At 36.2% G+C, this 25,107-nt stretch overlaps 2 protein-coding genes across 5 annotated transcripts; both read right to left on the bottom strand.

Annotated features, from left to right (window-relative positions):
• Positions 1 to 1,015: 1,015 nt before the first annotated feature.
• On the bottom strand, positions 1,016 to 8,745 carry ddi2 (DNA-damage inducible protein 2). 3 transcript variants are annotated; one of them, XM_051113026.1, is made up of 10 exons: positions 8,390 to 8,745; positions 7,395 to 7,521; positions 7,037 to 7,309; positions 6,820 to 6,946; positions 6,574 to 6,701; positions 5,276 to 5,404; positions 5,086 to 5,189; positions 4,516 to 4,708; positions 3,999 to 4,050; positions 3,658 to 3,745 (listed from the first exon to the last, which is right to left on the bottom strand). In XM_051113026.1, the coding sequence occupies exons 1-9, from the start codon at positions 8,525 to 8,527 to the stop codon at positions 4,040 to 4,042; spliced, it is 1,230 nt and encodes a 409-aa protein (XP_050968983.1). In that variant the 5' UTR covers positions 8,528 to 8,745; the 3' UTR covers positions 3,658 to 3,745; positions 3,999 to 4,039. The 3 variants fall into 3 exon arrangements, with proteins under 3 accessions (XP_050968981.1, XP_050968983.1, XP_050968982.1); XM_051113024.1 differs by lacking the exon at positions 3,999 to 4,050 and having other exon boundaries at positions 1,016 to 3,745; XM_051113025.1 differs by lacking the exon at positions 3,658 to 3,745 and having other exon boundaries at positions 3,927 to 4,050.
• A 2,220-nt stretch (positions 8,746 to 10,965) lies between these two features.
• Positions 10,966 to 24,231, bottom strand: prkcda (protein kinase C, delta a). Of its 2 annotated transcripts, none has more exons than XM_051113034.1 (18): positions 23,986 to 24,231; positions 19,048 to 19,176; positions 18,483 to 18,682; positions 18,324 to 18,390; positions 16,157 to 16,316; positions 16,032 to 16,063; positions 15,475 to 15,560; positions 15,266 to 15,395; positions 14,300 to 14,400; positions 14,095 to 14,185; positions 13,886 to 14,016; positions 13,629 to 13,802; positions 13,382 to 13,473; positions 13,190 to 13,252; positions 11,755 to 11,893; positions 11,471 to 11,659; positions 11,253 to 11,381; positions 10,966 to 11,170 (listed from the first exon to the last, which is right to left on the bottom strand). In XM_051113034.1, the coding sequence occupies exons 2-18, from the start codon at positions 19,154 to 19,156 to the stop codon at positions 11,012 to 11,014; spliced, it is 2,052 nt and encodes a 683-aa protein (XP_050968991.1). In that variant the 5' UTR covers positions 19,157 to 19,176; positions 23,986 to 24,231; the 3' UTR covers positions 10,966 to 11,011. The 2 variants fall into 2 exon arrangements, with proteins under 2 accessions (XP_050968991.1, XP_050968992.1); XM_051113035.1 differs by lacking the exon at positions 23,986 to 24,231 and adding an exon at positions 21,052 to 21,075.
• Between the last annotated feature and the right edge of the window lie 876 nt (positions 24,232 to 25,107).

Genomic DNA, 25,107 nt, shown 5'->3' with positions numbered 1-25,107 from the left:
CAGGAATAAATTCTGTTTTAAAGTATGTTAAAATAAAAAACATTATTTTATATTGTAAAAACATTTTGCAATATTACTGTTTTTTTTTCTATATTTTTAATCAAATAAATGCAGCCTTGATGAGCATAAGAGACTTCTTTAAAGACTATTACAAGTCTTACTGACCCCAAACTTTTGAATGGTAGTGTGTATATATATATATATATATACACACACACACACATATAATGTTAACAAACTTTTATTTTGGATGCGATTAAGCGATGTGATTTAATTTTCCTAATAAAATAGTTACAATTTATATAATAAAACAATTAAAACAACAATATATGTTAAAAATATTTCATAATATATATTTTGGTTTTAGGGTCAGATTTAATACTTAATTGTGCGATCCACACTATTATTATTAAAGATGAACATATTAAGTAATATAAGTACACTTGAGTAGGCATTTTAGCATTATAAGATTTTCCACGACAAATCTAATTATGTGCCCCTGGACCACAAAACCAGTCTTAAGTAGCACATGTATATTTGTAGCAATACAAATAATACACTTTATGGGTCAAAATGATTCATTTTCCTATTATGCCAAAAATCATTAGGATATTAAGTAAAGATATTTTGTAAATTCCCTACTGTAAATATATCAAAACTTAACTTTTGATTAGTAATAGGGATTGCTAAGAACTTAATTTGGACAACTTTAAAGGTGATTTTCTCAATATTTTGATTTTTTTTGTACCTTCGGATTTTCAAACAGTTGTATCTTGGCCAAATATTGTCTTATCCTAACAAATCATACATCAATGGAAAGCTTCTTTATTCAGTATAATGTATAAATCAATGTTTTATCCTTATGACTGGTTCTGTGGTCCAGGGTCACATTTATCTAATAAACACTGAAACATATAAAGCATTGTGTATGCCCTATTTGATTACACTTGTCACATTAATGCATTTACTAATTAACCATTCATACTTTAAAAAACACAGCCGCACATTTGTAATATAAGAATCACTTTTTTCCTTTTATTTGGTTTTTAAACTGTATACAAGATGAAACTGAGCTTCTCAATAGATTGAATGCAACTGATATATGACCCAGAGATTACAAAATAACAAGAAGGTAGACATGACAAAATATCACAAACAGCTGGAAAGGGCACATCAGAACTTTACACCGAAATCAAGTGTTTAGACAAGGGACAACAAAGAAGAGAATAAAACACAGACTTCCCAACAAACTGTAGTGGTTGCTGCCCTAAGGACAGACGGGGAAGGGGGAAAAAAAAAAAAAAAAACACCTTCCTGTAGACTTTGTCAGCACCAGCTTTTTCCTGTCTGGTTCATTTAATTCAAAAACACATTGTAAAACACTACAGCCACATTCACAACATCATGATTCTGATAAAAGAGACACTACTGATAATAAAAGTATGTTATAACTTCCCCTTCAAATTTGTTTTATATCATTAACAAAAAACTGACGATACTGTTTAAGGGTGGACTATGAACACATAAGAACAAGGTATGGTAAAGTCTATTCTTTAATAATTTCCAAAGGCAACCTATTGAAAACATGTCAAGTTATACAGGATTGGCAACTATCAAATAAAATAATAACTGAAGAGAAAATGACCTCAGCTTGAACATTATTGCCAATTCAAACAGCAAAAAGGACTCTGGGTGCTTTACCATTTACTATCTGCTCCTATGATCACATTCATACAAAATAAATTTAGTAAGATGCTTTAGAAGTTTAAGATCGGTAAACATCAGGCACGTAAATCAATTTCGAGATCTAAAACCATGCAGTTGTTGGAAGATTGGAAACAGGTCTATTTCTGCCACAAGTTGAATTTTATTACCGAGCCCCACCACCAAGTAAATACTCATAATCCTGTCTGACAGTTTATCAAATGTATTCAAACCAAACCAATAAAATCAACAATCCATTACGAACTATTGAGGCAACATGCAAAACTTAAAAAAAAAAAAAAAAAAAAAAAAAAAAAAAACCGCACAGACATTGTTTTGTTGAAAGGGAAATATGGCCAGCTTCTCACCTCATCTTTTTTTTTAAACGTATGTTGGCAAAGTAGAAGAGCCAGAAGAAGACCATCAAGTACAAAACCACGAGGACTGCTAAAGGAAAACCACATGATGAAAAAGGCTCATATGTTATCTGATGCCACCACTAAGAGTTGATTCGGAGTCTAAGTGGGCACAGTGATCTTTCTTGCAAGCAGCACCAATAAGGCAAGCTCTACAATGCCTTGAGCCTGTTCCAGTGCCTCAGCAGCCTCAAGGGCTGAAAACCCTGATGCCTGGATCCTCTGAATGTGCTCTGGTGGAAACTGTCCCATCGAGGGCTGTGGTGCAACTCGGATGGAGTCTCCAAGGAAAAGAGGATCCGTTTCAGTGGCTCGAGTTTGAGGAGATGCAACAGGCCCTAGGCTGGAATCGGTTGATGAGCCAGCTGCTACAGAAAGCGGGCGCTGCTGAGATAGGTCAGCGGAGATGTCAATGCCTGAGGTGTTTGTGTCCACAATGTCCTGCATTTGCTGAACCTCAGGGAGCTCTAGATCTCCCTGGGAAGAAGTAACCAGCTCAGATCCTTCTTCAAAAACAAGGGCCTGATTTGCTTCAGCCACATTAGGGTGCTCAAGCGTTTGTTTCAGTCTAGAAGGTTGGTTCTCTGTGTGCCTTAGATTGCTTGGTGTTGGTGTGTCTAGAAAATCCCTCATTGATTGAGAAGTTAAGTCAGCTTTGGCAACACTTTCCTCTTTGTCTTCTATTGTGGCAGTATTAGAAGATGAGTCAATAGTTGGGTTCAGAATGACTTGATCTCTTGCAGCAGGTTCCTGATCCACCTCATCAACATCTTGTATAGGTGCTGTATCATTAGCATCGGACAGAGGAATCCTTCCAGAAACGGATGGACAACTGTTGGACATCAGAAGTTTATGCAGCTCCTTAAGAGCTTGAGCCAAGGAAGGGATGTTGTCTGTCTCCGACTGGTCTCTTTCACAAGGTACTACACTCTCAGAGTCTGAATGGACAGTAGAAATGGTTGGTTCAGCATGACAGGGTTCAAGGTTCAAATCTAGAACAGGTTGTGGTTGAGCCCCTGAAACATCCTCCATCATACTACCTTGGTCGCTCTGGAACTGATCAGGAAAGTCATGGCCAGCTTCTGGTTTTGCATTGGAAGAAACATCCATGTCCACTTCCTGATCCAGCGTTTGAGTCTGAGACCTTGGGTTAAAAACAAAGGGCGATTCTGCCGCTACAGTCCCGGAGGAAGTGATATTCTCCCTCAAATCTGCATCTGCCAGACTGTCGGAATCTCCAGAAACAATGTCGCCTGTCACTTCATTGTCCTCGGGCACAGTACTAGAGAATGGTTCCTGAGAGGGAAGAGTGCTTGGGATAGGAGCATCTGCATCTGTTTGCAAGCAAGACGGTGTTGAATCGCCCAGTCCTTGGGACTGAGATCTGAAGGTGTCATCAGAGGGATCTGGAGAGGGTTCACCAACTTTCAAGGGCTGAAGTAGAGAGGATTCAATCGATGTGGAAATTTCAGTTGTGGATGCTCCCTGGTTTATAAAGGCTGGGGCAGATTTGGAACGGTCTAGGGTGAGACCGTGGGGGTGACTTGAGGCTGAAGATGTTGTGGGTTGGTCGAGGGGCTTAAATGGCAGGGATTGTGGTGAGGTAGTTTTTCCATCTTCAATATCTGAGAGAAACAGCAACTGATTAATCTAAAAGTCTACACTGGAACAATTTATTAAAACCATGCCGATTCAGCAAACACTGCAAACCATGCAAAATAGTTAGCGTCATAGACAGGCAAAGATTAACTCAATTCAAGATATTACTCACAACATGGAGGCCATTCCTGTGTGTACTAATGTATATTATAAGTCCAATATTTACCGGGTCAAATACTGTATTAGGCTGATGAAATATACCCATTGTCAATGTAGTACCTGGTAAGTAGAGCCCTCTCCAGCTGTCTGTCCATATGACATCAGTTTTGTCCTGCTCATAGTTAGGGCACACAAACGCCACACATTTCATGCAATAAGAAGCAAACAATTAGCAAAAACACATCCAGAGATGGAGAGAAAAAAGGCATGCACCTAATAATCACATAAGCTACACAAGGTGGTGTTTAACCCAATATATTCTAAAGAGCCAATGTTTTAAACCATTAATTTCTTTAAAAAAAAATCTTACTGACCCCAAATGTTTTAATGGTAGTGTATTTTATACACACATTGTACACCACCTTGTGAACTGGGTGAGTAGTACTGCACTGCAACCAGGATAAACACACTATTCCAAAACTGTTCAAAATGTTATATTCTTCTGATCCCCTAACAAGGAAATCCTTATAATTCTACAAATAATAAGTATTAATTTCTTGTGTTAAAATGTAACTCTAGCTTTTATTACAACCCTATAAGCCATGCCATCTCTTGGTCTACATATCATGCATCTCACCGCTGTCCTGCACAGATCTTTGTAATGCCTCTGCCAGTTCTCGATCTGCAATCTCCTCAGGCCGGGTATCCTCTCGTCCCTCTGGCCCGTATGCCAGCCGGGCACACTCAGGCAGTTCTGCCTCAGGTAGAAAACGTGTCTCTGTACCCGTCGTCCCAATGAGGAGGACATTTTTCTTTAGGTCTATGGAGCACTGAATGAGAGCAAATGAAGTTATTATAAGATGAGATCAACAGTCTTTAGTAATTACAAAGGTAGTCTTCTCTAAAGCTGAAAACAATTTAATAAAATAAATATAATTGCCATAATGTTACATAAAAAAGCTAATAAACTATTTGAGCCGTATTTGTAAGATTAAAGGAGATATTACAACTTTCCCTGAGTACACAGACTGACAATATTATGCAGACAAAGTACACTCACTTGCTAAAGTGTCTAGGGATTATGGAAAAAGTCTGCATCCTCAACTTTGTTTTATTCCATTAAAGAAACATTAATGGCAAGGGAAGCAGATGCCATTACGGGAAATAGATTATGTGATTGGCTATGAACCAAAGTTTCCAAGCAGACCTGGTGTCTCTTCAGCATGTCAAGGCCTAGCAGCATATCCATGGGCTGGTCTTCCAAAATCGAGAAAGAGCAAGGCAGGAAATCTCCTTCTATCTGGACCTGGGCTGAATGTAAAATATATATTAAGTATAAGATTTGAGAAAATTGCTGGAGGAAATATTAAAGGAGCAGGTCTAGATAAATGCCATACCCAAATGAACTCGGCCTATAATTTTCTGGGTGCCAACACCTTTGGCAATGCCTGCCCAGCGTCTGTCCACTAGACGCATGATATTACATCTTTCTGCACATGCTTGGCTCATAATTGTCATCTGAGCTCCTGAAGCATAACCAGAAGGATACAAATTAGTACACAATATGAAGAAAACTCAAGTATTAAAAGGAGTGTCAAACAAGTATACAAAAATAGCGTACGATTGAAAATAGCTCACCTGGATGCTGTATATTAACCCAAAATATTTGACATTTGGTTATTAAGGCATAATGTTTAACATAACATTACTTAGAGCAAAATATAACAGCATACACTATCAGTCAAAAGTTTCTGAACAGTAAGATTTTTTTTAATGTTTTTTAAAGACGTCTCTTCTGCTCTCTAAACCTGCATTCATTTGATCCAAAATACAGCAAATACTGAAAAAATTGCAATATTTTTACTATTTAAAATAACTGTTTTGTATTTGAATTTATTTAAAAATGTAATTTATGCCTGTGATTTCAAAGATGAATTTTTAGCATCATTACTCCAGTCACATGATCTTCAGAAATCATTCTAATATTCTGATTTGCTGCTACAAAAAAACCCCCAAACATTTATTATTACTTTAAAAACAGCTGAGTATTTTAATTAAGTTTCTTTGATGAATAGAAAGTTCAGAAGAACAGCATTTATTTGAAATAGAAATCGTCTGTAACATATATGTCTTTATAATCACTTTTGATCAACTTAAAGCATCATTTCTAAATAAAAGCATTAATTTCTATAATTTCTTTCCCCAAAAAAGGTAATGTGTATAATGTTCGAAAAGCTTTCTATTTAAGATAAATGATGATTTTTGGATTTTTCTATTCTATTCTATTTCTAATCAAAGAAGCCTGAAAAAAATGCACTCAACAATTTTAAATACTGATAATAATAATAACATTAATATTAATAAATGTTTCTTGAACAGCAAATCAGCCTATTAGAATGATTTCTGAAGGATCATGAGACACTGATGACTGGAGTAATGATTCTGGAAATTTAGCTTTGTTCACAGTAAAAAAAAAAATTTTTTTAAAATACATTCAAATAGAAAACAGTTATTTTAAAGAGTAAAAATATTTCAAAATATTACTATTTTTGTTGTACTTTTGATAAAATAAATACAGGCTTTGTGAGTAGAAGAGACTACTTTTTAAAAAAAAACATTTCTTTTCAAACAAATCTTACTGAATGGTAGTGTAATTTCCAGAAGACTTCCAAAAAAAACAAACATAATTTACTACCTGAGTCAACAAAGGCCTTTACTGGGTGTCCATTGACTTTGCAGTTGATGTAGAGCATGACCACCTGGCCAAAACTCTCAGGTGCTTCTTCCATAGCAATGGTCATATTCTCCTCAATGTTGTGCTGTCTGAAAATGAATAAAAAAAAAAAATTAAAAAAACTTGGTGCTTTTCTTTTGTGTTTACGATCCCTGTGCCATAAACCATGTTTTGGCTGTGCACATAATCTCACCCCTTTTTTGTTACCTGATTTCTTCCTCAATTTTGGCCTGAGCTTCCAAGTCAAAAGGATCTGCAGTCAGCAGTTTAATTCTCTCCTGCTCTCTTCGGGCTCGATCCTGCTGCTGCTCCAATAGCACCTTGGTGAAGCGCTCTGAAAAGACATCAAAATGATTCTGTCACTTAGGAAAAAAACATTAAATTTTCCATAAAGATGCATTCAGGCACCATCATCGTCATTTACCAAGGTCTCCACTCAGTAGAGCCTCAGCAAGAGGTGGGTTTCGCTCCTTCAGCAACGACAGCTCATGTGGATTTGCCAGCAACATGTCACGTAGCAAGGCGGGGTTGTCCAATCCCTGAGGAGAAAGGGCTGAGCCTGGTGTGGTGGCGGCAGCAGCAGCAGCTTGGGGCGGCCCTGACTGGGTGGCACTGGGACGCTGGGCTTGGTGCTGTCTGTTTTGGCCTGAGGAGGTCCCAGGAACAGCAATGGAGCTGAAATCGATGCGAGGCAGACCTGTGACATTAAGATTCATTATGATTAATTCCATGATAAGCTCATGTTAATCTAATTTGAAATAGATCAAGTTATGCTGGTTCACCAGGAACTGCAGGCTGTGGGCCTAGTAACCTCTCTGCTTGTCGTAACACTACCACATCTCCATCCTTCAGCCCATAGTTTCCCAGTGCTCGAGTGGGATCTTGTAAAGGCTGCTCTGCATAGGAGATCTGTAGAGTAAAGGTTGCATTATTTTTTTTTCAGTAAGTGAAAACACAGTATATCATCTTTTTCTCAAAGCACCTATAAAATTGTACTAATTTTAAGTTTAAAATACACCCAATATATCACAAAAACAAACACTTTAGGTTTGAACACTTTCTATTTAATAAACGACAGCTTGCAGTTTCAATTCATGCACCATTAAATGCGCATATTGTAAAAGTTTCTCTTTCAATTTTCAACAAGCTTCATCTGCTACCAAGACACACCCTTATCAAATAAAAACTCTGTCATATTTGTTTCAGCTATGTAAGATCATTTCCGCCACATGAGGAAAATGCTTTGGTAAAGCATACAAAAACGAATACATAAAGAGTCATAGTCAAATTAGGAGACAATAAGTCATAATTATTGCAGTAAGAAGTCAAAATTATAAGGTAAAGAGTAATTGTGACAGAAAAAGTCAATGTTGGCATAAAATTCGACTTTTCATGTCATAATTTCGGCCTAGTGTGGACATTTTGACTTTCTATTGCATAATAACGTCAATACGTCATAATTCTGACTTAGAAAAGCATGGTTTTTATTACTGTTATTTGGTGGAAATGGGCTTTCATGTTTACCAGTGCCCAATTCCGCGTATTAGAGTTTCCTGACATGATGTTTAGCAAACGGTTTTTTTTAATAGTTTAACGTGGCAAACGCACCTCTGGCCTGTTAATCTTTCGAAATCAGGGGTTTTCCAGAAGTGTTGACAGACGCTCAGTATGCTATTAATAGAATGGACCTGCCGGCTTGTTTTGGACTAATTTGTTTAGTCAGGTCGCTTAGCATAGAGGCTAAATAACTGTTGCAACACTTTTGAAAGATGTTTACCTGAATCTCCCTGGCTGGTATTCCTGATTCTAGTTCGCAAAGAGCCAAGAAATCCCTGAGTTCAAGCTCCGGGGACACGTCCAGGGCGAAAGTGGTTTCCGAGCGGTCTCTCGGTGCACAAAACACTGTGAGCAGCATTGTGCTCGGGGTCGCTGGAACCCGGTTACCGCTACTCGCTGTCAGAAACTACAGTTACTGCGGAGTTTTTCTGTGGGAAATGTGCCCAGGACTGTCCCGTTAAAACGCTGTGTGATATCTGGTTATGAAGAGGTTAAGCGCATAGAGAAACAAGTCAACTAGCAACAACAATTCACTAATAAAGAATTCGCTCACTTCCTTTCTACAGCTCTTCAGACACTGCCGTAAACCGATTACGTGTGTCGTAGCTTACTGAGACAGGAAGTCAGAAACCACATACACTATCAAATCCGTATAGCATTATGATATTATATATACACTGAACAGTGAAATAAATAAATTAATTTCATCATTAAATTTATTAAATTGAATTCACTAAAAAGCAAATAATTTAATTAAACTGTCTAAAGTTACCATGAACATCGCGCATTTGCTTATTTGATTGAATCTGCTATTATTTTGTCTTTGTTTAAAATTATTTGAAACCCTAACATTTTCTGTTTGTTTTTTTTTTTTTTACAGAGATGCTAAGTTTTTAATGTAGCCCAGACTTTTATGTAGACTTTTTGTTTGTGTGATATCTACGAGATTTATAACCCGCTTAAGCAACTGTACTAATAACAGTACATAAAATATATCAATATTACTACATAATGTTAAATATGCATACTATTTTCAATGACTGAGGCATGTTTGACTGATTTTTATCTCCAGCAAGTGACAACACACCCAATTATTGTACTACAGACGGCGCTACGGCTCAGCTTACTTCATTCTCTAGATATAGGCACGTTTTATTAGTTTTATTATATAAGTAAATAAATAAATAAAAACATAGAGCAGTTTTGATTTATATTACATGAATAGTTCAATGAACACTTATAATAAATATGTGATCCTGGACCACAGGGTAGCATTTGTAGCAATAGCCAAAAATACATTGTATGGGTCAAAATGATCAATTGTTCTTTTATGACAAAAATCATTAGGATATTAAGTAAAGATCATGTTCCATGAAGATATTTTGTACATTTCCTACGTAAATATATAAAACCTTAATTTGTGATTAGCAAAATGCATTGTTAAGAACTTCATTAATGGACAACTTTAAAGGTGATTTTCTCAATATTTAGATTTTATTTGCACCCTCAGATTTCAGATTTTCAATTAGTTGTTTAGTTACATCTCACAGTTGATTAGTTGCATCTCAGCCAAATCTTAACAAACCATACATCACAGAAAGCTTATTTATTCAGCTTTCAGAATATGTATGTAAAATTGACCCTTATGACTGATTTTGTGGTCCAGGGTCACATATTAATATAAATTTAAGGTTACTTTAAGGATGAAATGGTAAAAAAATTAACAAAATACAGTGGTTTCCAAAAATCTCTGAGGACATTAAAACCTCTGAAATTTAATTTTAATCGGTAACTAAACAAATGTTTAGGATTTTGTAGCATTTAAAACCCATTTCTAGATATGTAAATGTGTGACACTGACCATGTGAACCTCTTTGTACAAAAAGTCAGAAATAAATTTTTTAGTTCATATTTTAACTAAAATTATTATACTGATGTTTTTTCTGATTTCTGTGTAAAAATCAAACATAAAATGCAAGTGACATTCTAAAAACTAAATCTAAATCAGTCTCCAGTAAAATCTCCAAATAAATCTTAGTCCAAGTCAGTTTTTTCACCATCAAAATTTTTATTGGACCGTGTGAAATTTCTTATCTTAAGACAGAGTCATGTACGGCATTTGATCATGTGGTCTCTTAATAAGTACATTTTATAAAAACACCTTAAATGCAACAATATACACACTAAAACACACACACAAACAGACGACACTCTCAGAGCTAAGATAGCTATGTTTCTGTATCGAATATACACATTGTTCTCAAACTACTTAAAACACAATATTTTCAACACTTACAAAGCACACATTCAACACTAATTCTGATCCTTTGTTCGAACATAATTAACCCACAAACACACAGACACACAGTTCACAGCAGAAATGTACAACATAATCCATGACTGTAGCATGCACATACAGATTTAAACAATACTTGTATATAATCTCTGACCTAATTTATTTTTGTACACTTCTTTGAATTGCTCTTTTCCCAAACTGAACAAACAGCACACTTCCTGCATTCAACTGTCAAGTTTGTACTAACCCAGCAAAGCTATTTTTAGACATCCTAACTTTGCAAAGGACAAGTTAAAAATTGCATTGAGATTGGTGCACCCTAAAATCCAACAAGGCTGCAATCTCACTGATGCAACATGAGGAGGCTCAAAATATATATTAGGTTACAAGAGGCCTGTCTTCTTTCAGAAGGTTAGCGTTCAGTTCTTTTAAAGGAAGAAATGGGAGCGTGCTCACGGTTGGTTTGGTTAGAGCAATAAACTGGCTCAATACTACAATCACATGAACATAATAGATCTTTATCATTTTGACCACATTGTAAGTGTGTCACTTTTGTAGAAGATGCTCCATTTTTGGATTAATGAACGAGAAGCCAGCAAAAGCGCTCTGGTCCATGGAATCGATCAGGCCTTTCTCGCAGTGTGAGAGACGGGGTTTCTCACTCAAAAACTCCCGGTCAAAGTTACTGCAGTCATTTGGAGCTTTCTGCAATATAATAAAAAAAGACAATGAGAATATAGAGAAAGATGATAAAATAGGAGAATAAGATACGACAGTCAAAACATACCACTTTTGGTTTGAAGGGGGGCTCAACTTCTTTCCTTTCTAAAGCAGACCAGTTGACAGTCTTGAAGAATAGGTGTCCTCGTATATTACCCACAATTCCTAAACGGCGTGATGGGTCACGCTCAAACAGCTGCAAACACATGAAACAAAAACGATAAATAGTGTAATTTCAGAAATTTAATCTGTGTTGTTTTTAATTGTGTATTTGTGCAAGTGTACCCTTTCTAGCATGTCTCGAGTGTCCACTGTGATCCAACGGGGATAATGAGGCGTGTCCATTCTGATCGATTCAAACAGCTCGTCCTCGTCGTCACCGTGGAACGGAGACTGACCGATCAGCATCTCATACACCAGCACGCCAAACGACCACCAGTCTACTGAAAACGAGTACTGCTGACCGAGCAGAATCTGTGATTTCCCACACACAAACACATCAGGTCAATACCAGGCCATTGCCATTCTGAGAATGAACCAAGCAACCAACGTCAAAGTGCGTTTCATACCTCAGGAGCAATATAATCTGGAGTTCCACAGAAGGTTGTGGCCCGATTGTCTCCAAACACATTCTCTTTACACATTCCAAAATCAGCTATTTTTATGTGACCTTCTCCATCTAACATCACATTATCCAGCTTGAGATCCCTGGCAAAAGGAGAGCAATTGTGAAAATTGTGAAAGCCTTTCTGTGAATTCTGAGTGGAGTAATTAAAGGAGAAGTTCACTTCCAGAATAAATATTTCCTAATAATTTACTCACCCCCATGCCACCCAAGATGTTCATGCTATTTTTTTAAGGAAAACAATTTAGAATTTTTTTTCCCCATATAGTGGTCTTCAATGGTGGCCAACAGGTTGAAGGTCCAAATTGCAGATTCACTGCAGCTTCAAACGGCTCTACACGATCCCAGCTGAGGAATAGGTTCTTACCTAGTGAAACGATTGGCCGTTTTCTTTAAAAAAAATTAAAAATGCTCATCTTCATGCATTACAGAAATGTCATGCGTGGTTAGATAGTAAAAGATAGGGTAGGGCGAAGAACTCCATCTCATTTTCTCTTCCAACTTTAACATCATCTGACATCTTTGTTTCACCTTTTTTTGTAAAGGGTGTTTGACTTTCTTTCCACGTTCACTTTGTAAACACTGGGTCGGTACTTCCACCTATGTCATGCATGCATAATTACATAATGCGTGAAGTGGAGCTTTTGCAAGACTGCATTTGTAGTTAAAGGAACACTCCACTTTTTTTGAAAATAGAGCTAGAGCTAAACAGTTGAGTTTTACCGTTTTCAAATCCATCCAGCCAATCTCTAAAAGTGGCGGTAGCACTTTTAGCGTAGCTTAGCATAGTTTATTGAATTTAATTAGACCGTTAACATCTCGCTCAAAAATGACCAAAGAGTTTTGATATTTGTCAACTTCACTCTTCTGTAGTTACATGGTGTACTAAGACTGATGGAAAATGAAAAGTTGGGAAATTCTAGGCTGATATGGCTAGGAACTATACTGCTAACTTACTAGATTCAATGAACTATGCTAAGCTATGCTCGGAAAATGGAAAATTAACCTATTTTCAAAAAAAAAAAAAAAAAAAAAAAAAAAAAAAAGTAGAGTGTTCCTTTAAAAAGTATATAAATGTAATTTTTTTTAAGAAACTGACAGATTGTTTTGCTAAATAAGACCTTTATGCATCGGTTGGGATCATGAAAAGCTCTTTGAAGCACTGAAACTGCAATTTGGACATTCAAACCGCTGGCCACCACTGAAGTCCACTATATGGAGAAAAACCGTGGAATGTTTTCCTCAAAAACTTAGTTTCTTTGCGACTGAAGAAAGACATGATCGTCTTGGATGAAATGGGGGTGAGTAGATCATGACATTTTTATTCTGGAATGGAACTTTTCCTTTAATAAATATAACAAAGCAATAGTTCTTTGCACCTGTAAATAATGCCTTTGGAATGGAGAAACTGCAGGCCACACACTATTTCAGCTCCATAGAACCTGGCAGGAGAAGTCGATTCAGAACAATTACTTTGGTGCCATTTAAATGCCACATGCACCTGTTAACTCAAGGGTTCAACTAAATTTCTATATTATAGAAACTACTTTTTATTCATATGTGTGACATACGTGGCTCTGTACAGATCAAAACGCCCCTTTTCTTGTATATGAAACATCAAGTCTCCTCCATTCAGATACTCCATCACAAAGAATAAGTGCTCCTGTTAAAGATAAACAAATTTTTAAAATATTTTTACAGCTAGCAGTTAAAAACCATTTATGACATTCTCCATTAAAATGTTACTAAGATTTAGAGACCCTGTAGAGCAGGTGGAGCTGCGGTAAAGTGGTTGTTTTTGCGTAAATGTGTGTGTACCTTGGTTTGAAAAGTGGAGTAGAGGTGTGTAAGAAACGGATTATCCCAGGCGAGAGCCAGCACTCGTTTTTCTACCATGGTGCACTCCACATCGTCATCCATCAACACCACATCTTTCTTTAACGCCTTCACTGCAAACCATTCACCAGTGCCCTTTAGTTCAGCCAACAGCACCTGGCGAGAGAAAGACGATGAACATGTTTAGTGTTTGACCCTAAGCACAAGTGCATTTAATCGAGAGAGAAGTTGTTTGTTACCTTGCCAAAGCTTCCCTTGCCCAGGACTTTATGGAAAGTGAAATGCTCAGCAGTAACACGCATTTGGTGGGTGATTCGAGACGCGGGACGAGGACTCAAACCCTCCCACAGACGGCCATAAGGAGCCCCATCTACGAAATTAAATTGCTGTCAAATCAGAATTTTATTTTTAATAATTTTCACAATTAGTTATCACCAGTCACACTTACCACTAACATCAGGACCTTTATTAAAATCCTGGTAAACACCAACATCCTGTGTGTTGCTCTGCGAGTTGCTTTCAGGTCGCTTAGTGGATTTCTATGACGACAAACATACACAAACTTTAAAACACAACAGCATTAATGTGTTGAAATAGAGTTTATAGTATATAAGTGCCTCATAATTAGAGCTTGTGCAAACATTAATATTTACAGTTGAGACTTGAGTAAGAGCCTCTGCCAGTAGTTTCTGGTTGATGCCACACAGGTTGGCCACTTTAGTCTGGCATTTATGATGGACATTCATGGAGCAGTCTGAAAGAGAAGAGATGATTGCAAACACATATTCAGGGTCCAACATTAAGACCAAATAACAAAAGGGTGTATTTACCAAGTAATTATAACTAACCAGTTTACAGAGTTACTGACTGTGATTTTAAGTATTTATAAATACTAAAACGCTTTAAACCACAATGTAAACAGATAATGGCTAACAGTTAAAAGAAAAGTTCACCCAAAAATTTGTCGTTCCAAACCTGTAAGACCTTAATTTATCTTCAGAACACAAATTAAGATAGTTTTGATGAAATCCAAGAGCTTTGACCCTGCATAAAGACCAATGCAACTGACACGTTCAAGCCCAGAAAGATAGTAAGAACATTGTTAAAATAGTCCATGTGACATCAGCGGTCAGCTGTAATGTTATGAAGCGACGAGAATACTTAAAAAAACAAATTCAACAAATATTCAACAAATTCTTCTCTTCCCACAAGAGTATCATGCATCATGATACTCTTGTGAACACACGTCGAAGACTGACACGGAAGAAAATAAATTGAATAAAGACGTTATTTTTGTTTTCTTTGTGCACAAATGTTATTCTCGTAGCTTCATAACATTAAGGTTGAACCACTGATGTCACAAGGACTGTTGTAACAATGTCCTTACTATTGTTCCGGGCCTTGAACGTGTCAGTTGCATTGCTGTCTATGGAGGGTCAGAAAGCTCTCAGATTTAATCAAAAATATCTTAATTTGTGTTCAGAAGATGAACGAAGGTCTTACGGGTTTGGAACGACACAAGGGTGACTAATTAATGACAGAATTTTAATCTTTGGGTGAACTATCCTTTTAATTTTGTGCCTTTCCAATACATATATATCCACACACAGTGTACTCACCCTCGCATTTGAGGCCCTGTTTGACAAGACCCCACAGCAGACTACCACAATGGTCGCAAAAGGTGGGGCTCATGTAGTTGTAGGTCTTAAAGCGATGGGGCATGTCAATCTTAAAACGCTCCTTTTGAAACTGTAGGCAGACAAAAACTTTAAATATCCAATCGCGCAATAAAATTACATTTGAAAAAATAGTGTCATAGACTACAAACCATGGTGTCTCGACTATTGGCTGCAGTGCCAGTGCACCTTCCAATAATTTTATCAATACACTTCTTGTGGATGGCTGCATTGCATTCTGGTGGAGAAATAATTACATGTATTTTTTAAGAGGGATTAGACATTGGGACTTTCAATATTTTAAATAAAACAGTTAAACACTGAACAATGGAAAGCAATCCATTCATGTATTCCCACATTTTTACTAAAACAAATTCTGGATGTATGTGGACAACCCAAAAAGCACACACATATGTCTGCAAGATGTCTGTTAAAGATCACTTGATCTGGAAAGCATCTGCTGTGTACAGCATCTGACAGACGGTTTACATACATTCTAAATCATAAACCTCTTAAAGACATCTAATAGACGTCTATTTGACATTTGATAGGAAACGTCCTATAGACATATTGCAGATGAGCAAACACTCTAAAAAATACACCTTGCAGATGTAAATGCAGACATCAAATGGACGTCTCTGTGATGCATGTCTGCTTTTAGGGAAGTATTTAGGATAACAAAAAAAAAACAAAAACAAAATATACTTACGTCTACACTTGTAACCTTGCTTGTTAAGACCCCTAGGCAGCAAAAGACAAAATTATGAGTACCCCTGAGTTATAAAGCTCTTAATTAACTTAGTTAAATCTTATAACTGAATAATCAGTACTGACCAAACAAAATCTCTGCAGACAGAGCAGAAGGTGGGCTGTCTGAAGAAGGTGGCAATGAACTCATGGTTTTTGATGAAGTGTATCTTCGCCTGTTTAATGGCTCCACGACGGCGATTGAGAGTTGGTGCCTCCTCTTCCGACACTACTGACTGACGACAATCTGAGAGCAAATGAAAAAAACAAAAGAGGCTAGAAGCAGAATCAAGCTGATCACTTTTTAACAGTAATTTAATACAATTTTTATGTCCTGGAAATAGATTTTATATATATATATATATATATATATATATACACATATATATATAATCTATATACACATATACAAAAAATGTAAGAAATTTAACAAGCATCTCATGTAAGCATTACCTAAGAAACACAACTGACTAGGATCAACCAGTAAATTCACAACCCGCCTAATTATACTGGGCAAGGCTTCTTTAAGTCTGAATAATCAACTAGTTATTTAATCAACGCATAGATTAGGTAGCAGTGAAAACATAGTATTCAAATGTTTGGGGCTAGTAAGTTTTATTAAAGGAATTGTTTTATTCAGCAAATGCATTAAATTGATTAAAAGTGGTAGTAAAGATTTTTCCACTGTTAAAAATATTTGTAATTTAAATAAACATTGTTCTTTTAAGAATTATGAAAAAAATTAAAATTAAAATTAAAATATATTCAAATAGTTATTTCACAATTATTTGCATTAACCGTTATTTTAAATAGTAATAACATTTCACAATATGACTGTTTTTACTCTATTTTGATCAAATAAATGTTCGCAAATCTCCAATTAAACCTTTTGCATTCTAAAAACAATAAAACACAAAAAAGAAGAGACACAGATATTTGAAGACATCCCAGTGTAATGCAGGAACACGCTGTTCTGACATGCTCAGAGACATTCCTGTCCACAGAACTTTAAAGGGAAATCCAAATGGCTTCACACACGCCCATACACACATGACCCCTCCCACTGCTGACGGCAATAGGTTAGATTCAAGCAGGGGTTGAAACGTCTATTGAGAAGGAGCTCAAGGGTGGCACTGAGGTATAACGCCCGTGTCCTATTACTGACACACTAACTCAGGGTGGATGTACTAAACTGGTTAGGTATAATATGAATAACTCTCTTTAGATCTAGCAGCTTTTATAGAAATTACATTTTTATAAGAGTGGCACTCCAGTCTTAAGTTGATTCTTTTAGTTCTTTTTTGGAAAAATACTTGGAAATGAGGACAGCAATTTTTATTGTGTTCAGTTTGCTGGCAAATGATGAGAAATGTATTTAGTACACTATCAGTCAACAGTTTTTGAACATTAAGATTTTTAATGTTTTTTTTTAAAGAAGTCTCTTCTGCTTACCAAGCCTACATTTATTTAAACCAAAATACAGCAAAAACAGTAAAATACTATTTGAAATAACTTTCCATTTGAATATATTTTAAATTTAATTTATTCCTGTGAATACAAAGCTGATTTTTTAGCATCATTACTTATCACATGATCCTTCAGAAATCATTCTAATATTCTGATTTGCTGCTCAAAAAACATTTATTTATTATTATGTTGAAAACAGCTGAGTAGAATTTATTTCAGGTTTCTTTGATGAATAGAAAAGTCAGAAGAACAGCATTTATCTAAAATAGAAATCTTTTGATCAGTTTAAAGCATCCTTGCTAAATAAAATTATTAATTTCTTAAAAAAAAAAAAAAAAGGATCTTTGGATCTTTCTAATTATCAAAGATAAAAAAAAATTCATTGATGATAATAATAATAATAACAAAAATGTTTCTTGAACAGCAAATCAGCATATTACAGTGATTTCTGAAGGATCATGTGACAATGAAGACTGGAGTAATGATGCTGAAAATGTAGCTTTGATCACAGGAATAAAATTACAGTTATTTTAAATAGTAAAAACATTTCAAAATTGTACAGTTTTTGCTGTAAAATATTTTGCAATATTACTGTTTTTGCTGTATTTAGGATCAAATAAATGCAGGCTTGGTGAACAGAAAAGACTTCTTTCAAAAAAACATTAAAAATCTTACTGTTCAAAAACTTTTGACTGGCATTGTATATACACCTCATTGTGAACGTTAAATCACTGTACAGTAAGAGATAAAGAGTGTTTATTTAAGTGAAAGTATGATCATGTCTTACTTGCATCTGTATCCTCCAAAAAGAACTGTACAGACATCATAACCTTCCCTGAAGGCTGCAAATCAACCTGAAATGAAGCAAGACAATAACATTAACTGTAAAAATGCAAACACTGACACTCATACAAACGTATAGACATCACCACATATCATCACATACCCAAAACTCTGCACGTCCATTTGCCTTCTTGCATCGCTCTGCCAACACAGACACACCCACAGTAACTTCTGCTAAAGGTTCCTCTGCAGTTCTCATCAGTAGTATTTGTATGACACGTCCCTCATAAATATGTGCATCAAAAGTGGATCGCCAAGCAGGATACATAGTGGGCTTCTTCTGGATCAATGTTTTTCCTCGGTCTTAAAAGAAAAAGGGGAAATATTGGACGTAAGTCAGTTAATTCTTGCCAGTTTTGATACATTAGTCAGCCAGAAAAATTATATTAAACTATGCAAGTGATATCACTTTTAATCACATGGAAATTGAGGTCAAGTAAGGGTGTATTGCATTGTGATGAACAATATTCCAGGCAGTGTGCTCTGTTCTAAAATACTCATTAAGTAGGTAATCCAGTTCTATGCAGATGGAGGATTTGCATGTCGTTCTGTGTACATACAGTCTACTGCAAAAACAGCGCAAGAAGCATGGCAGCACGCCATTCCAAACATAGCCATGCACTTGAAACCTATTATACACACATAACTGCATACACACATTTACTCACCAGTGCTGAGAGCTTCTTTCATTTTGACGGCACAGAATGGTGCCTCAGCCATTGGCGAGAATGTGCCAAGATCATAGGCATTAAACGCAATCCTCAGGAAAGGGGCCATGGCAACCCCTCAGGCACAGCCTAAAAAAAGATACAGACAAGCAAAATTCTTATGACTTTATTGACGCTTTTGTTGATATGTTCAGCAAAGCAGCAAAATATTTTCTTTAATGCTCTATGCAGTAATGCTAAAACACAAACTAAATTATATTTGGTCACAAACAGGAACCTACAGTTTGTTCATGCAAGCATATATGCTTGCACAGGAAATGCTATCATTAAATCTAATATTCACTCTATTGCTCTCCTAGTAGCTTTATAATGCTGTTATGTTACTTGTAATCAATTATCACCAAAAATAGTCATCCACCCTCTCTCTGACCTTTAGTATTAATCAGGGACTCTTTTTTGCTCTGCCTTTTAGGCTTCAATGCAAATGCCCTTTTAGATGTAAATGAGATTGAGTGCTTCACTGTATTTTTTTTTTTCAAAAGCTGCTGCTCTGTTGGTTTCTTTTTGGTTCAGAAAACAATCCATGCTGAAATGATCAGACTGACATGATCAGCGACCCTGAAATAAAAATACTTGAGCTGCAGTTTCTAACACTGGGATTCTTCAGAAAGGTATGTGGAGAGGCAGGTGAAACACACAAGCAAAACCATCATAATTTAACTTTTCTCATTAGCATTTCCAGTGTTTAGAAGTAAAAGTTTAACAGTTTCTTCATGTTACCTCGCACTGAATGGATGGACCAAATTTCTATGTACCAAATAGACAATGATGTGTCAGTGCAGACATCAGTACATCAGAAGGTGTTTCAGGAATAAAGTTTTGATTTCTGAAGGTTACAAATATAACTCTATTTGCAAAGATTGAATTTTCATATGATGTGACACATTTAGTGCATGAGAGTTGTCTGTGTGTAAAAGTGTGGTTAACCTATATTGTTATTGGTTTAACTAATAGCTACTAAGGCGTTGTAGGATATTTTGTTTGGTATTGCCCTTTAAATACAACCCAGTGACTAAGATTAAAAACAAATAAATTTAATTGCAAATTAAATATATATGGGCCATTCTACAGAATTGTTTCAAAGTCAGAAAAATTCTTGTATGTATGCAAACTGTATAACATTCAAGGTACACAGAACCACAGTAATACATAATTTAATAAGGGTTTTATTGACCTGTTAAGAGTTTGCTTACATCTTTCTTGTAAATATGTTTTTTTTTTTTTTTTATTAAAAAGTTTTCAGAGGTAAATCAACAACAGTTGCAATTTTAACAATATTTCAAGTGTGATTTATGAGATTTGTTGATCATACTGATTTCAAACTTTGGGATACATTAGTTTAAATATACATTGAACCAAACACTATCATAACATCTTAGTTGAAAATTCAGTATACTTTATTTTTGACAAAACATCCCATGTTTTGGTTGTGACAGCACATTTTCACTAGTGACGCTAATGTTTTGGTAGCGACCACATCACATTCCAGAATTTTAACCCATACACTAAAACACTACTAAAACATGCGAAAATAATAAAAAATATGCACTATTGTGCTAAAATTGTTTATTTGCCCCAAATAAAGGATTATGTTTTCCTTTTTTGTCACTAATGAAACAATGATGACATGTTTCGGTTGTGACTGTTACAGTAGTGACAATTTTATGGGATAAAACCCTAAAAAACAAAGATGTCACTACTGAAACTTCACCAAATGTTTCAGTACTGACAATTTTATGGGATAATGTCCAAAAAACAAAGACTTCACTACTGAAACTTTACTCAAAGATACTGATAAGTACATGGTAACCTAGCACATTTCTGAATAGTTGCAGACATACAAAAACAAAATGTTATGGAATAACTCCCAAAAAAAGTTTGTTTAATTATAGTACCATTTTTAAAAGTTACACACAGAGTTTTCAGACTTTTGAACACATTTACCTCAAAATGATGGCGACTATCTTCTCACCATGTAGCTATAAGAAACATAAACATGTAAGATTTGAATACTTTTATGTGTTTAAATGTGTTTTTTGGTTGTGGGACAGCAGTTTGCATCTATTCTGTAGAATGGCCAATATATTTCATTATTATATTTCAATGCCCTTTTGCTAAAATTCCTTGGTTTAATTCTCATGCAACAGGAAAAGCACTCCTGGTCATCTGTAACAACGCTTCACTCATCATGTTTACTTCTACATGATCTTGCTTTATTATTGTGGATCAGAATATTTGGAACATGACCCAGATGAGGTTTATAGGTTACAGTAATAATTGTGGCTGCAATTGATCGTCCTTTTATAACATCAGGACTCCACCCACTTCTGTCGAAAACCAATGACATGACTCAGGCTGTGACTGGAACACAGAAACTTCATAACAAACTTGTTTGTTGTGTTGCAGTGACTGTACTTAGACTGTATTACTAAAGAGTGTGTAAGAATACGAAAGACAGGGAGAGAGAGATTTGAACACACCCATACACACACATACACACACACACTTCTGCTGCAGTTCATGTAGGAAGCGCACTTGTTGAAACATGTCCGAAACCAGCACCGAAACATCCAAACACATTGCAGCATCTCATGTGAAAATCTAAATCCCTGCTTGTGTTTGTGTGTGTGTGAGAGCTAGCGAATCAGTTGGGTGGCAGAATGTGTCAATAACATAAGCTTGCAGCACAGTACAAAATTGATTTTGAAACAATCCATGTCACATCAGTCAGAGCCTCTCTAGATATTCACACATGCATCATCAATCCTGTTCAGCCAAAATCAGCCAAAAAAAGACTAGAAGAGCCTGTGGACCTGTGTTAGTATAAGTGTGAAACTGAGAAAAACAGAGAGAAGGACAGAGATAGCGATGGTGGGATGTTGGGTAGGCAGGTGTGGTTAACAGGCTCCATGTGCTTTCCTGAACATACCAAGTTAAAATGAGTGCTAAGACAATGTTTGCTCACATAAACCTCAAAATAAGCCATAATAAGAGCTAAAACACAATTACAAGCGTGTAAGAAGTGTGTTTGTGTGTGCATAGCTATGTTAAGTAAACTAGTACTATTGCTCATACCTAGAATTAGTGGTTTGCTCAAATCCCTGACCCTAAGTATCTAACTACTTCTATAAGAACACTCGACCCAAAAATGAAATTTCTCTCATTATTTACTAATCATGTAGTCCTAAACCTGTATAATTATCTTTATTTCTGCAGACGAAATTTTGAAGAGTGTTATCAACCAAACCATTTCAGTTCCCACTGACTTCTTCAAAATATCTTTTTTTGTTCTATGTTCCACAGACGAAAAGGAAGCCATACAGGTTTGGGAGTACTTGAGGATGAGTAAATGACGACAGAATTTTAATTAATGGGCGAACTCTCTCTTTCAGGCTGATGATACACGGTGCAACTCTTCGAGCGATGTTGCGGGCAACGGGCGACCAGGTTCCACAGGGTCTACGACCGATCTAAATTATCCAGTTATAAAACTGTTACTCACTCTCAACGGGAAAGCGACAAAGCAACACTGCTCACAAAAAGCTGCCCCGTGTATCATCAGCCTAATTGATCTTGCACTGTTCAGGCTACGGAAATCTCACATGGTGCAACCTTAGGAGATTAAGATGTGTTAAATATTTGGATTAGCATATTAGGATTTTAGATTAGAAATAAGAGTGTCTTAATTTGAATTGGCCTGTAAGCAACCACATAGAAACCACCCTAGCAACCATATAAAAATCAGAAGACTTTAGCAACTGCATAACTGAAATCTAGTTATATACATAAAGCATATAAACAAAATCCATCTTAGCACATCTGATGGAATATATGTTAGTGCTACTTTCAAGTGCATGAAATATATAATTTGTGCATGACAATTCTGGGGTCTTTCAGTTCACTGACGTCAAAAGGAACAGCAGGTTTCATCACTTGTGTCCACAGTCATATAACACAACATCTAATGTACGGGACAGGAAGGAACTATCGACACCCTTGAACAGAATGAAACAGTGGTATGGTGTAAACCACAGCAGGATGTGTCTCCACTGCAAAGAGTTATCATGTCAGTCACATGTTAGTGGATAGCTAATATTAAAGGAAATTAACTGAAATATGTCAACAAACCACTGACAACAACTAAAATTACTGCAAAATGTGCGTAACAATTTCCACCATGCCCCAATACACACACACTCACTTAATCATCTCAACCAGAACCATGCTCTGTTTTGTGTATTTGATCAATAATCATTGATATTTTGCACAGGACTGTGTCAGTGGCATTTTAGACCCCTCAATGTGACAAACTGTGGCTGATTATTAACTATAAACATCTTACTAAAAAGATTTCACTAACAGTTCTGTGTAACAAACTACATAGTGTAAACACAAGCGCTTGCAGGATTTTTGACTATCACCAGCTGACTGCGAACTCGCCTGGAATGTATAAAACGCTGTCTAGGTAGGTCACTAAGTATTTTTGAGACACAACCTCAGTTGGCTCTTTAACCACAGAGAAGTGTTGTCTAGCAGGACTTAGTGTGAAAACATCAATTCTGTCAAGGTCCAGTAGGCAGCGGCATAACATTACACTAATGTGTGAAACTGCGTCCTTTTTAGATCATTCTAACACTATAAAGATATGTTTAAGGTTGTTTGGAAAACATAAAGTCATTTAAAGCAAGGACTGAGGTCTGATGTATCTAAAAACACATACTGCCTCCGCACGCGTCGCTCGAATGCGTTCAGCGCATCAATCGCTAAAACATCAGCGAAGAAAATGAGTCACTCAAAAGCGCAACATTACTAAAGTTCTGTCACGACTAAGCAATATTCGATCAGAAAACAAGCAAAGAAGCTCTGTTAACTTCTTACCTCTCCTCCGGAAGACGCGGACTTTTCTCTGAGACGCCTGCTCGCTTCAGTGATTGAGCCGTTTGAGGAAGTACAAATCGTTCGTGGAGTTCTGAGTAAAGTAGGGCGGAGTGACGTCGCACAGGTGCTCTCTTTTTCGCGGATAGCATCCGCGCTCGGACGACACTTTAGTAAGCCATTGCGCTAAACAGAGAGTGCAGGTGCATTTTAGAGTCTGTACCAGTCCGTCCAGTGTGTATGTGAGTGACCTCTTTGCGAAGGGCTCATGTGAAGGGGACTGGTAGTGTACCTCTAGATGCCCCACTATTGAGAGCAAACCTATGGCAAGCCATTTCAACATATATTCATAATTCTTTCACATTGTAGTAGTGGCTAGTAGCAAATAAGTATAGCCAGTGTTGGGGAAAGTTACTTTTAAAAGTAATGCATTGTAATTTTGCCTTACTCCCTGAAAAAGTAACTAATTACGAAAGTAATGTGTTACGTTACTTTTGCGTTACTTTTAAAATCTGGGCGGAGCTTGCTTCTTTGTTTTTAATATAAAACCATTCTAATGTAAAAGCTCTTTTACACCAAAAGTGAAATGAATTCATCTCAGGCTGAAAGAAAATTACATTTATGTAGGAGATCACTCTTCAGTTAAAAAAAAAAAATTAAGCACAAATGTTAATTTTTGCTTATTAGTATGGCTGAATTGCATCATGGAAGGTCAGCAGCAAAGACACTGGTTAATAAAATGGGATTAAATACATAAAGGATATTTGAAGAGTTCAGATGCAAAACCAGCTAAAAGCCATCTCGGTCAAAAATGAGATTATGATACTGAGTGAATGCTCTCGACACATATTATACATTTATCAAATATTTTTTTCTTCAAACTCGCTAAAATACCAGCCTCAGCCCAATCAGAAGTACCGGTACTTACATTGAAACCTATACATCTGAGCCTAATAAAAAGGCATTTTTTAAAGAAAGACGTCAGATGGATTTAGCTGGTTTTGCATCTGAACTCTTCATTTGTTTTATTTAACATATTTAATTACTGCAGGGTTGCATCATATTCGGAGTTTGCATTTCACTGTTTTTATTCATTTTGAGGAATACTGAATTTGTTTTTTGTGA

Source organism: Labeo rohita, chromosome 6, assembly GCF_022985175.1.
Source record: "Labeo rohita strain BAU-BD-2019 chromosome 6, IGBB_LRoh.1.0, whole genome shotgun sequence".
Lineage (NCBI taxonomy): Eukaryota > Metazoa > Chordata > Actinopteri > Cypriniformes > Cyprinidae > Labeo > Labeo rohita.
Note: the sequence above shows the minus strand (reverse complement) of the source record. Positions and strands in the feature narration are given on the sequence as shown.

Excerpts from the sequence above, each read along its gene's own strand:
- ddi2 (XM_051113024.1), bottom strand. The coding sequence starts at position 8,527 with ATGCTGCTCACAGTGTTTTGTGCACCGAGAGACCGCTCGGAAACCACT. Across the intron at positions 6,702-6,819 it reads AAAATTGAGGAAGAAATCAG|ACAGCACAACATTGAGGAGA; the intron begins GTAACAAAAAAG and ends ATTCATTTTCAG. Across the intron at positions 5,190-5,275 it reads TATAGGCCGAGTTCATTTGG|CCCAGGTCCAGATAGAAGGA; the intron begins GTATGGCATTTA and ends TTTTACATTCAG.
- prkcda (XM_051113034.1), bottom strand. The coding sequence starts at position 19,156 with ATGGCCCCTTTCCTGAGGATTGCGTTTAATGCCTATGATCTTGGCACA. Across the intron at positions 13,253-13,381 it reads TTTGATCTGTACAGAGCCAC|GTTCTATGGAGCTGAAATAG; the intron begins GTATGTCACACA and ends TTCTCCTGCCAG. Across the intron at positions 11,894-13,189 it reads TCCAAAGGCATTATTTACAG|GGATCTCAAGCTGGATAATG; the intron begins GTGCAAAGAACT and ends TCCTTTTGCCAG.